Source organism: Zerene cesonia, unplaced genomic scaffold, assembly GCF_012273895.1.
Source record: "Zerene cesonia ecotype Mississippi unplaced genomic scaffold, Zerene_cesonia_1.1 Zces_u001, whole genome shotgun sequence".
Taxonomy (NCBI): Eukaryota; Metazoa; Arthropoda; class Insecta; order Lepidoptera; family Pieridae; genus Zerene; species Zerene cesonia.
In genome coordinates, this window is record NW_024045131.1 from 386,304 (window position 1) to 402,023 (window position 15,720).

The 15,720-nt window shown below is 37.5% G+C and overlaps 1 protein-coding gene across 1 annotated transcript in view; it reads left to right on the forward strand.

Annotated features, from left to right (window-relative positions):
• Positions 1-11,416, forward strand: part of LOC119838060 (probable multidrug resistance-associated protein lethal(2)03659) — a 24,062-nt gene extending 12,646 nt beyond the window's left edge. Inside the window, exons 16-31 of the mRNA XM_038363867.1 lie at positions 209-310; positions 933-1,041; positions 2,114-2,264; positions 2,814-2,893; positions 3,199-3,367; positions 3,951-4,077; positions 4,691-4,841; positions 5,286-5,513; positions 6,384-6,493; positions 7,187-7,298; positions 7,793-7,979; positions 8,935-9,121; positions 9,527-9,699; positions 10,290-10,406; positions 10,758-10,890; positions 11,162-11,416. Of these exons, the coding sequence (XP_038219795.1) occupies positions 209-310; positions 933-1,041; positions 2,114-2,264; positions 2,814-2,893; positions 3,199-3,367; positions 3,951-4,077; positions 4,691-4,841; positions 5,286-5,513; positions 6,384-6,493; positions 7,187-7,298; positions 7,793-7,979; positions 8,935-9,121; positions 9,527-9,699; positions 10,290-10,406; positions 10,758-10,890; positions 11,162-11,197 (2,172 nt within the window). The 3' untranslated portion in view covers positions 11,198-11,416. The remainder of the gene's footprint in view (positions 1-208; positions 311-932; positions 1,042-2,113; positions 2,265-2,813; positions 2,894-3,198; positions 3,368-3,950; positions 4,078-4,690; positions 4,842-5,285; positions 5,514-6,383; positions 6,494-7,186; positions 7,299-7,792; positions 7,980-8,934; positions 9,122-9,526; positions 9,700-10,289; positions 10,407-10,757; positions 10,891-11,161) is intronic.
• Positions 11,417-15,720: the final 4,304 nt, after the last annotated feature.

Below are 15,720 nucleotides of genomic sequence, written 5' to 3' on the forward strand. Positions count from 1 at the left end.
CTAGTTGAGATTTTTTGTTGATGTTTATAACTTTTAACTGGTTCAGTTTTATTTGATAGCTGGTCTGGTCTAGCTGGCCTTGTGGTCCCATTTCAATTTATACAGGAAGTTTAAGTGCATACAATTTTGTGATGTTTAAGTTATGTATCTTATTCAAATAAAAAATTTATTAATTGTTATATTATAGCAGAAAATTATGCTTTCATAGATTGTATCTCAAGGCACTTATGAAGATATACGAAACAAAGTGTCTGAGTTTGAACAATTTGAAACAGGATGTAATACGGAGAAGCCCACTCATGATATTATGGTAAGTGTGATTAAATCAAGTATTAATTCATCATCAGCATAATTTAATTTTTCAACGTTATCATCATCTTCATCATCATCAGCTCATATGTTCTTACTGCTGGGACACAGGCCTCCCATGAAGGTTGAGGCCATAATCCAGTACGCTGGCCAAGTGCGGGTTGGCTTTTTACGTTTGTACGGAACCAAACCTCAGTGCCGCGATCCGACTCCGACTAGACCGATTTTATCATAACCTACCTAAATGAAATTATGTATTACTGACATTGAAAGAAAGAAAGAAAGAAAGAAAATACTTTTAATCAACATACATTGAAATGGATGTTTAAACTATCATAGCATATTTGAATAAGTTTGAATCAAGAATTTATAAAGCCATCAATTATATAAAACTAGCTTCCGCCCGCGGCTTTGCCCACGTAGAATTAGGACATTTACAAATGATTAAGTTATCCCAAGGGAGCATTTAATCAGATTAAAAGTATATCACCCAAGTCAGCTCATACCCCGTCTGTAAACCAAATTTCATAAAAATCCGTTCAGTAGTGATTCTTCAGCGTGATTAACGAACAAACATCCAAACAAACAAACTTCCACATTTATAATATTAGTGTGATTTTCAGGCAAAACCCAATTCCACGAAAGTACTCCAAGAAAAGTTAAAGAGGCAAAAGTCCCTGTCGGAGTCAGCACACAGCTTGAATGAAAATACATCCGGACCTGATCATCAAGGTATGTCAAATAGTTCAATTTTTAGTTCTACAGAATTCACTAGCTTCTGCCCGCGGCTTTCTACGCGTGCGAGTAGTTTAAATGATATTATGCGTGTGAACCCTCTTCTGGAATGACTCTGTCTATTAAAAAAAACTCTATCAAGATTCGCCGTGTAGTTTTCAAGATCTAAGCATATATACATAGAGACAGATGCGGTAAGCGACTTTGCTTTATACTATGTAGTGATGAAGTACCTAACAAATGAGAAATTTATAAAGAATAGAAAAAAAATCATCAGGTGGAATTCGAAACCATATCTTTTGCCAAACCGTAGCAACGGTTAGCCTCTCGGCCACCCGTGATCCCGCCATAGTAATCGTATTTCTTCTACTTTTTCGGTTTCACGTGCCTAAGGGACATCCCACGCCATCTATTGAGATGATTAAGAACCATCACAACCAATATGTTTCGTCGGCGATAAAATTTAGTTTTGTCAATACTAACTTAATGTGTTTAAACATAATATAATTCACAATCGCTTATTCAAAAGTTTAGAATGACATGTCCGAGTGGCGTTGTTTAACATATTCATTGAAATAAGCACCTTATTTCATAGCATTAATGTTCAAAATGTTTTCTATCGCTTGTAAGAAAACTCTGCCTAATACAGGCACAAGCAGAGTTTTGCTTCCGACAATTAGTTCAAAAGTTCCCAAACTAACGCTTATTATTTTTGACGTGAAAACGTCTTAAATTAGGTTGCGACTCGGAGGCACTTATGAAAAAGTGTAGCGCCCGGTAACGTTACGATGAGTCACCGAACTAGGATCGGTCCGCCGCGCGCGCAGCACTAGAGAATTAGGCGCATTGAATCGGCGCGTGCTTGTGTCTCTGTCTCTGTCTTTTTAGTAAACAAAATATATTTTCTATAGTTAAAATTTGTGCGATTCTTATTTTCATTCAATTCCTTGTTCCTATTGTGCAATTTAATAATATTCATATCAATAAATATTCTACCGAGAAAGAGACGTTGTCACGTAAAATCTTCGCCCGTAAAACCGACTTTACAGGCAACCATTTTTTTTTTAAGACGAAGACCAATCAGAAGGCGCAGTATCGAGCAGTGTGTATATATCTTACATTCGATGCGGGGGCGGCAGAATTGCTATATTGTTATTGATAATACTCTTCATGGCTGGACAGGCCTTCTATTCGTCTACCAATTTGTGGCTTACTGAGTGGTTAGTGAGTTTCTTTATTCGAGAAAATAACAATTTTTATCAAGAAAAAAAAAAGAAAAAGCAAACCATCTTCCAATTGTCAGAACTAGAACTAATTATGTGAGACATCAGATTTCATCAAAAAGTAAATATAGAAAGAATCATCAGAATCGGTTCATCCAGTCCAAAGTTCTGAAGATACAAAGTAGAAAATATAAATATACTCATTTAGCAGGCGAATTGATAACTTTCTCATTGAGAAATTTTGAAAGAATAGAAAAAATTTGATCACGAGGTGGGATTCGAACCTGCGTTTCTTGCCTAACCGTAGCAACGCCTAGCCAAATTTTTTCTATTCTTTCAAAATTTCTCATTTATAAAGCATTTCAATGCTATAAAACTAAAAATTAAAGTTTCTCATTTTTTTAAGTCAGTTGTAAATAAAAACAAAACGTTTTTAGTCAATAAGTTGTCGTGATTTTTAATTTTTTTTTACAATTTCCCGATCTGGAAATTAAAAAAAAATGTTTTATTAGATTCTGTATTGTAATTTATATTTATTTATTTCAGGGTAAATGTTGAAGAAAACAATAGCGCTACAAATCTAATAAATTCTACGTCTACAGTTGACATGAAATATAACAATTCAGGTATATTTGACATTTTATCAGCTTCACCTGTATGTTTGCGTAACCGACTCCTTTAGACCCGATTCTGACCCACTTCAAACGGACAGATCTAACACAAACTCTGTACACTTATCGCGGATCGGTGACAATACAATAGTTTCATGAGTTTATCTTATTATCCTGATCAGTATCGCCGGGATTCAATAATCTCCTTGCATTTCATATTTCAACATTCAGATGTCAAATTTCAATATTAATAATAATAATAGAGTTTTTTAAATATTTTAATTATTAAGGATAATTTACCGTCACATTTTTATTTTCAGTTGCATTTGAAGAGTTACAAACAAATAGACTACACCTAGACAGAGATGGATACGTATATATATACATATCTCTCATAGTTGTGTGTTTGCTTGTCACGTGGACGAAACTATTATATTTCTATAAAACTTGTCTGCGAGCATCTGTTAAGTTGCATGAAGCTATGTTCAAGTAAGTTATTCATTTGAAGTTAGAGGGAGAAAGAGAGAGAGAGAGAGAAAAAGAAGATAGCAGAAGTTTTTTAAATAATAACACTTTGTGATTTTAATTGTTAATAATAATGATATTTTTGGAAAAAAAATTTTCCATTGTTTATTTAAACCTAAACAAATTGCGTACTTAAAACTGATAAAACTACACTACTAATATAAGTCGAAGAGTTTGTTTGTTTGAACGCACTGATATTGAGAAGTACTGGATCAATTTCAAAATTTTTTTCTCGAATGCTGGGCGTGATCATTGAGCCTACAGCTAGTTATCAATACTTAAAACATACACACAAATTAATCTATTTATATATGTAAAGTACTCGTGTAACAATGTTAGTTATTATACTCCTCCGCAACGACTGGACCGATTCTCATGAAATTTTGTCTGCATATCGAATAGATAAGAATAAGAACAACAGAGTTTGCCGGGTCAGCTAGTATATACTTATATATAATATCGACTTAATTTAATCCAACTTTTATTTCTCACTAAAATTTAAGCAAAAAAAAAATTACGGAATTAAACCCGGTTTTAAACCCTCCAGGGGTGTGTCCAACGCGCCCATGTGGTTCTTCAACTACAATCCCTCCGGACGGATCCTGAACAGGTTCTCCAACGATATGAGCCAGGTGGACACCATGTTACCTTGGACTTTGTCTGAATGCCTTTCTGTGAGTCCATAATTGAGTTATAACGAGTTATATAAGTCGAGCTTAGTATAGATATTAGAGTTATAACATAATGAGTTATATAAGTCGAGCTTCGGCGTAAATTGGGCCAGCTCGCACCGGGGAAGTACCACACCCCCACAGACCGACGTGACATAGTAGCGTGCTACTGTGTTCCGTAAGGTGATGGGGGAGCTGGAGACCCGTTTCCTTTTCCTCCTCTTTCCGAGTCCATTCCTTCTTTCCAGTTGTCAATTCTTTCCTTATCCCTTACCCCATTAGGCGGGCAGCGCATCGCAGGTATTACTCTCTGTTCACGGCGGTGGTGATCGCTTATCATCAGGCGAACCACCAGCTCAGTTGCCCGCTTATGGCATAAAAAATAGGTAAAATTATGAGTTACTTGGCTTGTATTAAATAATTCAATTATGAAAAATATAACCTCAGATTCAATAACAAATGTAGGGTATATATATTAAGGTTATATAAGTTTGACTTCTTTATATGGATTCTTATATACTTTATATAATTTTAATATTTTTTATGATTATTAATTTTGACCCTATAAGTGGTTACATACCACTAGAGTAGTAGAATAAAAGGTTGGCTTTTTCAGTTCTTCCTAGAAGTGATATCGGTACTATTCGTTGTGAGTCTGGTGAACTGGTGGTTAGTAGTGCCCACCCTGGTGGTGGGGTTGTTGCTGTGGGTGCTGAGGTCGCTGTTCCTCACCACAAGTAGAGAGCTGAAGAGGGTGCAGGCTATATGTGAGTACTGGATCTAGGCTAGTCGATTTTATTGAAAGAACCATTTATTTTAACACACAAGAATTATAACATAACTAAAAACAACTTCAGAAAAAGAAAATAAACAAAAATTAGGTGTGCCAAAAAAGGATACCACTCAGTATATCTGAGGTCTATCTAATACACCAATTGGGTAAGGTAGGGGAAGTGAGAATTTAAAAGTGGTTTGAAAAAATGTTATTCGCTTTACTTGTTAAAGTGAGCGACAGTTAAATGCTCATGTATTACTAATTAAAGTCTGTTTATTATTTTCTGTTTACCTTATCTGTCAGTTAAAGTTACATAAAATTTCTGATAAAATACGCGAAAGTGTCAAATATGCTATCAGGGACATCATGAAGTGTAAGCTGTAAATATTACTGAAGTTTTCTTAAATTTCGCAATTTCAACTTGATTCCTTTCCAGCGGTCAGTCTGACCCTCAACCACGCGACGTCAACAGTATCAGGGTTGACCACAATTCGCTCCACCAGCGCCCAGCACACGCTGGTACGCGAGTTCGATTCCCTGCAAGATCTGCGCACGTCCGCACAGACTATAGAACTCAGTACAGATAGAGCGTTCGGTTTCTGGATGGATATAGTCTGCTGTGTATACTTGGGCTGCATCACGTTCAGTTTTTTCGTTTTTGGGGGTGAGTTCAGATTATTTTCATGTGGGAGTCGAGCACGTTTCGGCACGAATTGGTCCAGCACCGGGGAAGTACCGTACAACCACAGAAAACCAGTGTGTGCACGGTGAGTGGGGGAGCCGGAGGCCTGTTTTCTTCTCCTCATCTGTAGCAACCATCAGCTCAGTTGCCCGCACTGACATAAAAAACTGCTTACTCACGTAGGAATAGGGCAAATTAACTTCTCTCTATAAATAAATAAAATATAAAAATTCTTATAACTGAAAGAGTTAAATATAATAAATGAATAAGACAATTTGACTATATGTTTTGCGTGTTACCTCAGAACTTTCGACTGTGTGAATAGATTTAGTTGTTTATTTTTTTATTCGAAACGCGAAAGTCGGTCGAGTTTTTTGTTCTATATATCCATCCATACTTACAAAATTTTCTGTATTACTAAACGTTAAATCAAATAATTTTTGTTTTTGAATCAAATTTGGGCACCAATGAAATGTTGTGCACCAAGCCATACAGAACTAAGTTCTATAAATAAGAAACTGGCACAAGATCACAACAGCTATCATTAAAGCGATCTCTTCCAGACAAGCTAGTGGTATAAGAGACGCTGATTAAACTTGAATATATCTGGACCAGAATCAAAAGTTCGACGACATGTGACATCTGCCAACCCGCACTTGGCCAGCGTGGTGGATTATGGCCTGAACCCTCATAGGAGGCCTGTGTCCCAGCAGTGGGAACATATATGGGCTGATGACGACATTTATTTCTCTAAAAGATATCTGGACCACTTCAGAATATATTGTTATATATATTCTGAAGTGGTCCAGGTCCAGTGTACAGTCCAGGTACAGATTGTTATAAATATTGCAGACACATTGGGAGGCAATGTGGGTCTGGCAATAACGCAGGCCATCAGTCTGGTCGGCATGTGTCAGTTCGGCATGCGGCAAACCGCTGAAGTAGAGAACCACATGACATCTGTGAGTTATTTTTCTATTCTTTAGAAATATTTTGGCATGTCCGTAGATTATTTATTTATTTATTTAATGCTGTGCTCCGCGGTTTCACCCGGATAAGTCTGTATCCCGTTGGAATATCGGGATATAAAGTTGCCGATATGTTATTCCAGTTGTCCAGCTATCTATGTACCAAATTTCATTGCAATCGGTTCAGTAGTTATTCATTTATAATGTAAGTAGGAATTTATAGCACACGCAGACACAAGATAGGGAAATTCAGAAATAAAATACAATAAAAGAAAAACATTCACAAATGGCGGTCTTATCGCTTGGTAGCGATCTCTTCCAGACTACATATAATGTAGGGAAATAACACGTTAGGAGAAGAGTACTGGGAAAATGAATAGGTTATTTTTTGATGCAAATACGTTATTATTTAAATTTGCTTATTTGCCTTTTTTTCATGTCACTAGTGTTTTATTTTATTAATAATAACTCGATTTTGACCCACTTCAAACGGATTTAACTCAAACTTTGTACACTTATCAAGGATCAGTGACAATACAATAGTTTCATGAGATTATCTTATTATCCTGCGGATCACCGGGATTTAAAAATTACCTCATGTATAAGAGCAAGTGGGACGATTATGCTGTTTCTATCATTAAAGCGTGTTTTTTTTTTTAATTTATAAGAATAAGATTAATTTTCTAGGTCGAGAGAATTCTAGAATATGCAGATTTACCAGCTGAAGAACCAATGGAGCCAGATGTAAAGGCCTTAAGGCAATATCCAGGTCTAGACTTTGACGCGTGGCCTGAAAAAGGTATAAATTTAGTGCTTTTTATACTAATGTATTTAGTAATAGAATTTAATAAAAGATTTACTCGAAATAAAGTAGGAAGTACTTTTTATGCTAATGTACTTAGTAATAGAATTTAATAAAGGATTTAAATTACTCGAAAGAAAGTAGGATAGATGAGTTAGAAGCTCACACGTTAGATAGCCTATATATTGAGGAAGGCTATAGTCTATATATGTACCACGGGCGAAGCCGGGGTGGACCGCTAGTTCATAATAAACCCTAATTATTTCTGACAAAAAACTAAAGCCCTGTCAAATTGCTAGAACTAGACCAAATTTAAACGAGACACGGGAAACAAAAGCTTTAAAATAAAAAAAGAATCGTCAAAATCGGTCCACACAGTAATTAGTAAGAATCTCCCTCCTTTTTCGAAGTCGGTTAAAAACTAGTTAGAGGTAAAAAAACTAGGTTGAGTTAATAGAAACATGTAATTCTTTTCATGACTTCTATTTTAGGTGAAATAGTCTTCAAAGATGTGTATTTATATTACGAGAGACCACCAAATAAAAAGGACAAACAGACAGAAACGGAAGCCGCTCCAGCGCTCCGCGGAGTGTCCTTTACAATAAGCCCCGGGGAAAAAGTAGCTGTGGTCGGTCGCACGGGCGCCGGAAAGAGTTCTTTAATCGCAGCTCTGTTTGGGTAACTTAATAGGAATATGTCTTAACTACCGAGATAGCTCTTTTCCTTTTCCTCACCCGTCTCAGTCCATTCCTTTTCCCAGACGGCAATCCTTTCCTTACGCCTTTTCCATTAAAAGCGGGCAGCACATCTGCAGAAGCACCTCTGCTCTGTCCACGGGCGGTAGTGATCGCTTACCATCAGGCGAACCAGGTCAGTCGCCAGCTATGACATAAATCGATCACCACCGCCCATGAACATTCGTAGAAATAGGGTCTCTGCTAATGCGCTGTCCGATTTTAAAGAGAAAGGGGTAAGGAAAGAATTGACGACTGGAAAGAAGGAATGGACTGGGAAGGGTGAGGAATAGAATATGGACCTCTGGCTATCTTAGTCCCATAAAGAAACTCAGCAGTATGCTATTTCACGCCGGTCTCTTGTGGGGGTGTGGTACTGTGAGCTGGCCCAATTCGTGCCGAAGCGTGCTCGACTCCCACATTAAATAGCCGTTTTCAACGTTTATAGGTAGTTTAGAGTACTGTGATATGTATACTTTGACATCTGACAAGTGACGTTTACACTATTTACAACTATACTGTGACATCAGACATGAGAGGTTTACACTATTTACGAGTATACTGTGACATCTGACATGCGTCGTTTACACTATTTACGAGTATACTGTGACATCAGACATGAGAGGTTTACACTATTTACGAGTATACTGTGACATCAGACATGAGAGGTTTACACTATTTACGAGTATTCTGTGACATCAGACATGAGAGGTTTACACTATTTACGAGTATACTGTGACATTAGACATGAGAGGTTTACACTATTTACGAGTATACTGTGACATCAGACATGATAGGTTTACACTATTTACGAGTATACTGCGACATCAGACATGATAGGTTTACACTATTTACGAGTATACTGTGACATCAGACATGAGAGGTTTACCCTGCTGCAGGCTGCACCGCACGACGGGCGCCATCACGGTGGACGGCGTGTGCGCGCGCGCGGCCGGGCTGGCGGCGTGGCGCGCGCGCGCGTGCGCGTTGCCGCAGCGCGCCGCGCTGTTCGCGGCGAGCGTGCGCGACAACCTGGACCCGGCGCGCCGCCGCACCGACGCGGACGTCAGCGCCGCGCTCGGGGAGGTACTATATGGACTAGCCTTGACTTCGTATGAATTCGTAGTAGTTTAATAGATGTTATTATACATATAAACCTTCCTCTTGAATCGCGCTATCCTTTAAAAAACCGCATTAAAATCCAGTTTAAAGATCTAAGCATTCATATACATATACAAACATAAGAAACAAATTTGCTTTATACTTGTACCGCTCACGGATTCACCCACTTGATCAGAGAAAATTGAATTATGTAGTATTTTTAATATAGCGCCATCTATCATAATTTATAAGATGAAGGGTAATTTAAGTGCGCATTATAGTGGACCTTCTCGGCTCGTAAGCACTGTCTTCTGATATTCAGAAGACAGAGCATTGTTGTAATTTAATAATTGTACTTGCTAATAAATTTTATTTTATTATTCTTTATAGGTGGATCTCGACACCCTAATATCTAGTTTGCCAGGTGGTCTATACTCGCGGGTGGGAGACGGCGGGGGGAACCTGTCCAGCGGGCAAAGACAGCTGCTGTGTCTAGCTCGAGCCGTGCTGACGCGGCGGACTGTGCTGGTGCTGGATGAGGCCACGGCTAATGTGGATACTGAGTGTGTTCTAATTTCTTTCTTACTACTCACTCATACGTTTTTTAACGTCTTACTTCTAGACGACTATTTATATCTCTCTCTACGTATTATATCTGTCTCATTCGCGTATTTATTGAAAAAGCGAGTTTGACTCTTATAAGAGGTTCAGGAATGGTCCGCTTCATGGCTCTTTTTTATGCCACAAGCGGGCAAATGTCAAGTGAGCTGGTGGTTCGCCTGATGGTAAGCGATCACCACCGCCCATGAACAGAGCAGAGGTACTCAACGAATGCGCTGCCCACTTTTAAGGGGAAAGGAAAGGAGTAATCGACGGAGAAGGAAAGACGCCTCCAACTCCCCCACTCACACAACGACAGAATCATGCTACTATTTCACGCCAGTTTTCTGTCTTTCTCAGTCACCTCTTTACTCCCCACATGGACCCTTTCTTTAAAGCCTTTTGAAGTCGGTAATCCATTTTCAGAGACGTAAGGCCTGCAAACAGCCTTACACTTCTCCAAATGTCCATGTGCGGTGGTAGCGCGTACCATCAAGCGACTCACCAGTTCCATCGCCGAATATAACCTAAAAAAAGATATGATATTTTCCAGGACAGACAGACAGATACAAAACACGATACGGACCAAATTCGCGGACTCCACAGTGCTGACCATAGCGCATAGACTCAACACTGTCATGGATTACGACAGAGTTATCGTAATGGACCAGTGAGTACTCGATGTTAAATTTGTATTAAATACTAGCTCCGCGGTTTCACCCGCGCAATGCTGTATCCCGTAGCAACATCGGGATAAAAATTGCCTATGTGCCTATTGCCTATGTGTTATTCCAGTTGTCCTGCTATCTACGTACCAAATTTCATTGCAATCTACGACAAAAAGACGCGGGTTCGAATCCCGCCTCGTGATCAAATATGTATTCTTTCAATATTTCTCAAGTTATTAGTGTGTTTATTTTTAGTGCCACACTTTATTTTTAATTTATTCTAGCGTGGTGTTGAATTAAATTATTTATTTCTGTCTTTGATTTTAATATGAGCTTTCCTTCAATCCATACAGAGGTCGTATAGTAGAATCCGGACATCCATACGAACTTTTGGACACATCCAACCATCCAAATGGATTGTTCAAGAATATGGTCGAACAAACGGGGCCAGAATCTAGCGGGGTGTTATACAAAATGGCGGAAGAGGTAATATGTTTGTATGTGTGTAGCATGGTTATTACGATGTGTCGATTGATATGATATTTTGAGCTATTTGGAGTTGTTAAATTAATTTTATAATCTAATATTATAATACATATACATATAAAAATTTGGTAATTTGTCAGTTATTAATGCACGAATAAATTACATTTCCAATTTCATTAATAGGTTTTTATCAATTTTAGAAACAATAAAATTAAATTGCAAACATTTCGAATTCTTTAAATACTTTACTAAAAAGTATTTTTAATTTCAGAGCTACTTAAAATTGCAAGCCAAGAAAAAATCTTAGACACAACACAAATGACGAAATTAGGAAAATAAGAATATTCTAGAAAGGCCTGACGTACATACTGAGATCTAAAAAGACAAATGCTTGTAGCGTGAAGTTACATGGCCTTCCTCGAATTAGCGATTCTAGTAATTGCTAAAGGGCAGTACCTTATTTTAGTATAGACATAATGTTTGTTCACTGGGGATCGAACCTAGCTCTTCTCGGATATATATAATAGAGGTCTTAATATAATGTTTAAAAAAATAAAAAAAATAAAGAAGTGAAGATAGATTGTGTTTTATTACCCGACTAGAAAGAGGGTTGTGTTTTACGATTGTATGTATGTTTGTCTCTTTCTGTAACATAAACAGTTTGATGGGTTTCAGCGTGAGAGGTGATCTTAAATTATGCTTGATTTTAAATTTATACAAGACTAGCTGCTACTCGCTAGTTTCACCCACGTAAGTCCGTATCCCGTAGGAATATCGGGATAAAAAGTTGCCTATATGTTATTCCAGTTGTCCAGCTGTCTACGTACCAAATTTCACTGCAATCGGTTCAGTAGATTTTGCGTGAAAGAGCAACAAACTATAATAATATAGCCAATGCCACTAACAGGTAACGTGGCTATCTAATGGCTGCTTTGATTGGTATTGTTTTATCTCTTTTTGATTGTTATACACCAAAAAAGATAATACATATAAAAGAGAAGCATTACCCATGGATAACTTACAATATGAAAAAAATTATGAAGTGTCGCGATGAAGCTCAAATTAAAGCTCGGAAAACTAAGCTTAGTGAGGATAAAAACACCTACCTTGAACTGAAGCATTACGTAAGGCTCGCTATTCACAGGGAGAAGGAAGCATACTTTAATACTTATATTAATCAAAATATTCATCGACCATCGATAATGTGGAAACATATTAAGGAGCAAGTTCAGATCAATACAAAAAAAGAATGTGTTTTACCATCGCATATTAATTACCCGGCTGAAATTAACAATCACTTTTTAAACATTCCTGGCACAATGTCAGTAGACCAGTCAACGCTAGCTTTCTACGAGTCTCATAGGTTTAATAATTCTGTCTTTAGATTCAAGCTTGTAGATGAGAATACCGTATTAAAAACTATTAAAGAGATCAAATCTCAAGCCATAGGGGTTGATGATATCTCGTTAGATATGTTTCTCCTTACTTTACCTAATTCGTTACCTATCTTAACCCATATCATAAACAGATCTTTTCAAACTAATACTTTTCCACACTTATGGCGTCAAGCACTAGTTCATCCTATACCTAAAAATAAAAATCCAGATAGTATGCAAGATCTTCGACCTATTAGTATACTTCCTTGTTTATCAAAGGTTATAGAAAAGATAGTTCATAAACAATTAATAGATTATCTGGAACTTCACGACATTTTACCTGAACACCAATCTGGCTTTAGGAAGCATAGGGGTACTGTCACGGCACTTATGGACGTTGTTGATAACGTGTTATGCGCACAAGAGGATGGAAAGGGCACGATCATGTTACTGCTAGATTATTCTCGTGCTTTTGACACAATTGATATTTCTCTACTGCTTTCTAAGCTTACTTATTATGGGCTAGATGAAAATTGTGTGAAATGGTTTGATAGTTACTTAAGCAGTCGAACACAAACTGTTTCCATTTTGAATGAAGACGGAAGCAGATCATTCTCGCATACTAGTAGCGTCTTGAGAGGGGTTCCTCAGGGATCAATTTTAGGTCCTCTTTTATTTATACTGTACAGTGCAGATGTTATTAAAACTATTAAGAACTGTAACTATCAAATTTATGCAGACGATATACAACTTTACTACTCATTTCATCCTCAGGAAACTATTGACGCAGTTACACGAGTAAATTCAGATTTAAAGGAAATTAATTTGTGGTCTGAACGTAATTCATTAATCCTTAATCCTTTTAAGACAAAATTTATGGTATTAGTTAATCCAAAAACAATCAATAAAATTAATCAATATGACATAAATGTAATAATTAAAGACAGGAAACTTGACCGCGTATATGAGGCTCGAAATTTAGGTATAATCTTTGACGAGAACTTAAGATTCGAAAAATATGTAAATACTATCATTTCCAATTGCTTTTATCGACTAAAGACCTTATATAGAATACGAAAATACATCGACACACCTCTTCGCATCCGACTTTGTGACGCGTTTGTGCTTTCCAAGTTCAACTACGCCGATACAATGTATGGACCTAGATTACTCTCACGGACTAAAACAGCTATTCAACGTGTACAAAATGCTTGTGCACGTTATTGTTGGAATATCCCGCCACGGACCCATGTCAGTCCCTACATTAAAAGTGCCAAAGTCTTGAATATGGAAGCACGAAGGCGTTTACATTTTGCCACGTTACTTTTTGGTGTAATGCAAACCAGAGTTCCATTTTACCTCTATAAGAAACTTGCTTGGATGGGTGAACGTAGTGCCCAAAAATATCAAACAAGATCTGCATTTCAAAAACTTGCGATTCCTAGACACCACTCCGCAGGATTCAAGGGAAGTTTCCGATACAGTGCCACCAAGTGTTGGAATAATCTTCCACCGCCACTGCGTAATTCGAATACCAAACAAAATTTTCGATGTAAATATCGGTATCACCTATTAATTTCAGAATCATCGTAGGGCTTGGTGGCGCTGAAAGTATATTCTTTTTAAATATAGTTTGTTCATATTCATTTAATTTAATTTCATTTTTGGTTTGTTGTAATTTATTTCATTTTTTTTTTTTGTTATTTTACTATTTTCTTTCTTTATTTTTTAGTTGTTATTTTAATGTGTTTGTATAATTTATCGTGTGTTACCTATTTTTCTTTTTGTATATAGTTAAGTTGTGCTAATTGTGCACTCCAAATGTCATCAGGGGCCACTGAAAATCAGTAGTGCGAATGGTTATTTTTTAGCATTCGCACCAGATACTGAGTTGGCCCCTTTTGTCAACGGATAAATATCGTTGGTTTTTATATGTATCTTTTTATTTTGTGAGTTTTTGTGCTGTTGACAATAAATGTTTATTATTATTATGTGTATCTCTCCATAATACTCGGGTACCTCCATAAGGAAAGCACCCGGTCTTTTGGAAGGCTTACGTGGGGACACAGATCCAACACGCAGAGGCCCTTTAGAGAATTTAATGTGTTGTGGGACACCAGCCGCAGCCTGCCCATGACTGCACTATAGAGATACAGCCCTGGGCAATCCGCGGCCGATCTAGGACTATTGCAAAAAAATGGCATGGAAAAAAACTGGGCTATGGAAAGGGGGTGTTCGATGGATTGGTAGGTAGACCCACTATGGGAAACTATGGGCGTCTGCCTTTTCAACTTCGAAATATTGAAAAATAGTGGCAGACGGTGACTTGCCAGTTCGGTCGATGGGCTCCCAAAAAAGTTACCTAAAATGGCAACAAGGGGGCAACACCAGCTGACTGGCTAGGGGTGTAGAGAGGTGCGGCACCGGTTTCACCATCGCGGGCCCGCAGGCCCGGATTGGGTTTCCCCGCTATTACGCCATTAGACACTTCCACCCCCGAGCATATAGCTCTTGCATCTCCACTCTGGACGGCCAATTAAATAAGCCAGAGGTGGGGGATCCTGAACCTCGTCATTGTTCACTCCGAACTGCCACCGAGACAGTCCGGAGGTGAGGACAGGGACCTCCCCCGGGAGAACTAAGGACCGCGGGGGCGCTACTCCCCGTCACCTCGCCACAAGGTGCCCTGCGGGCTTATTATTATTATTATTATTAAATAATTTTTAAAATTGATCCAGTAGTTTCTGAGATACAAACTCACAGATACATAAACAGTACTTCTTGCAAAACTTATTAGTATAGATTAAACATTTTTTCCGTATATCTACTATAATATCTTTTGGAATAGGAAATAAAACAGGATTTACTTATTAGTTCATTTAAATATTAATTCCGTTTCCTTTTCCTCACCCGTCCCAGTCCATTCCTTCTTTCCTGTGGATAATCCTTTCCTTTTCCCTTATCCCATGAAAGCGGGCAGCGCATTCGCAGAGGCACTACCTCTGTTCTGTTTACGGGCGGTGGTGATCGCTTACCATCAAGCAAACCACCAGCTCTGTTAACCGCTATGATAAAAAAATCTATTTATTTATTTAAAATATAATTAGGTACCACCACAGAGCATAACCAAATTGATTTTAAAATGGACATGGAAATCTTAAACTGTCTCAAACAAACGATTTCCTATAACCTAGATATAAGTGGTACACATATGGAGGAGTTAAAATAAAAATCAATGTATGTTCATATTTTATATAAGAAATTTGTGTTTTTCTTTGATCATAATAATTAACAATAACAGTAATTATCCATATAAATGTATTATCCATATATATGTCCATATATTATCCATATATATGATAAAAATAGAGATTTGACCAAATCCCTAAGAGAATCCCTTCATCAATTCACGAAAGATGTCAAAATAACAACACAATTTTATATATATATATAT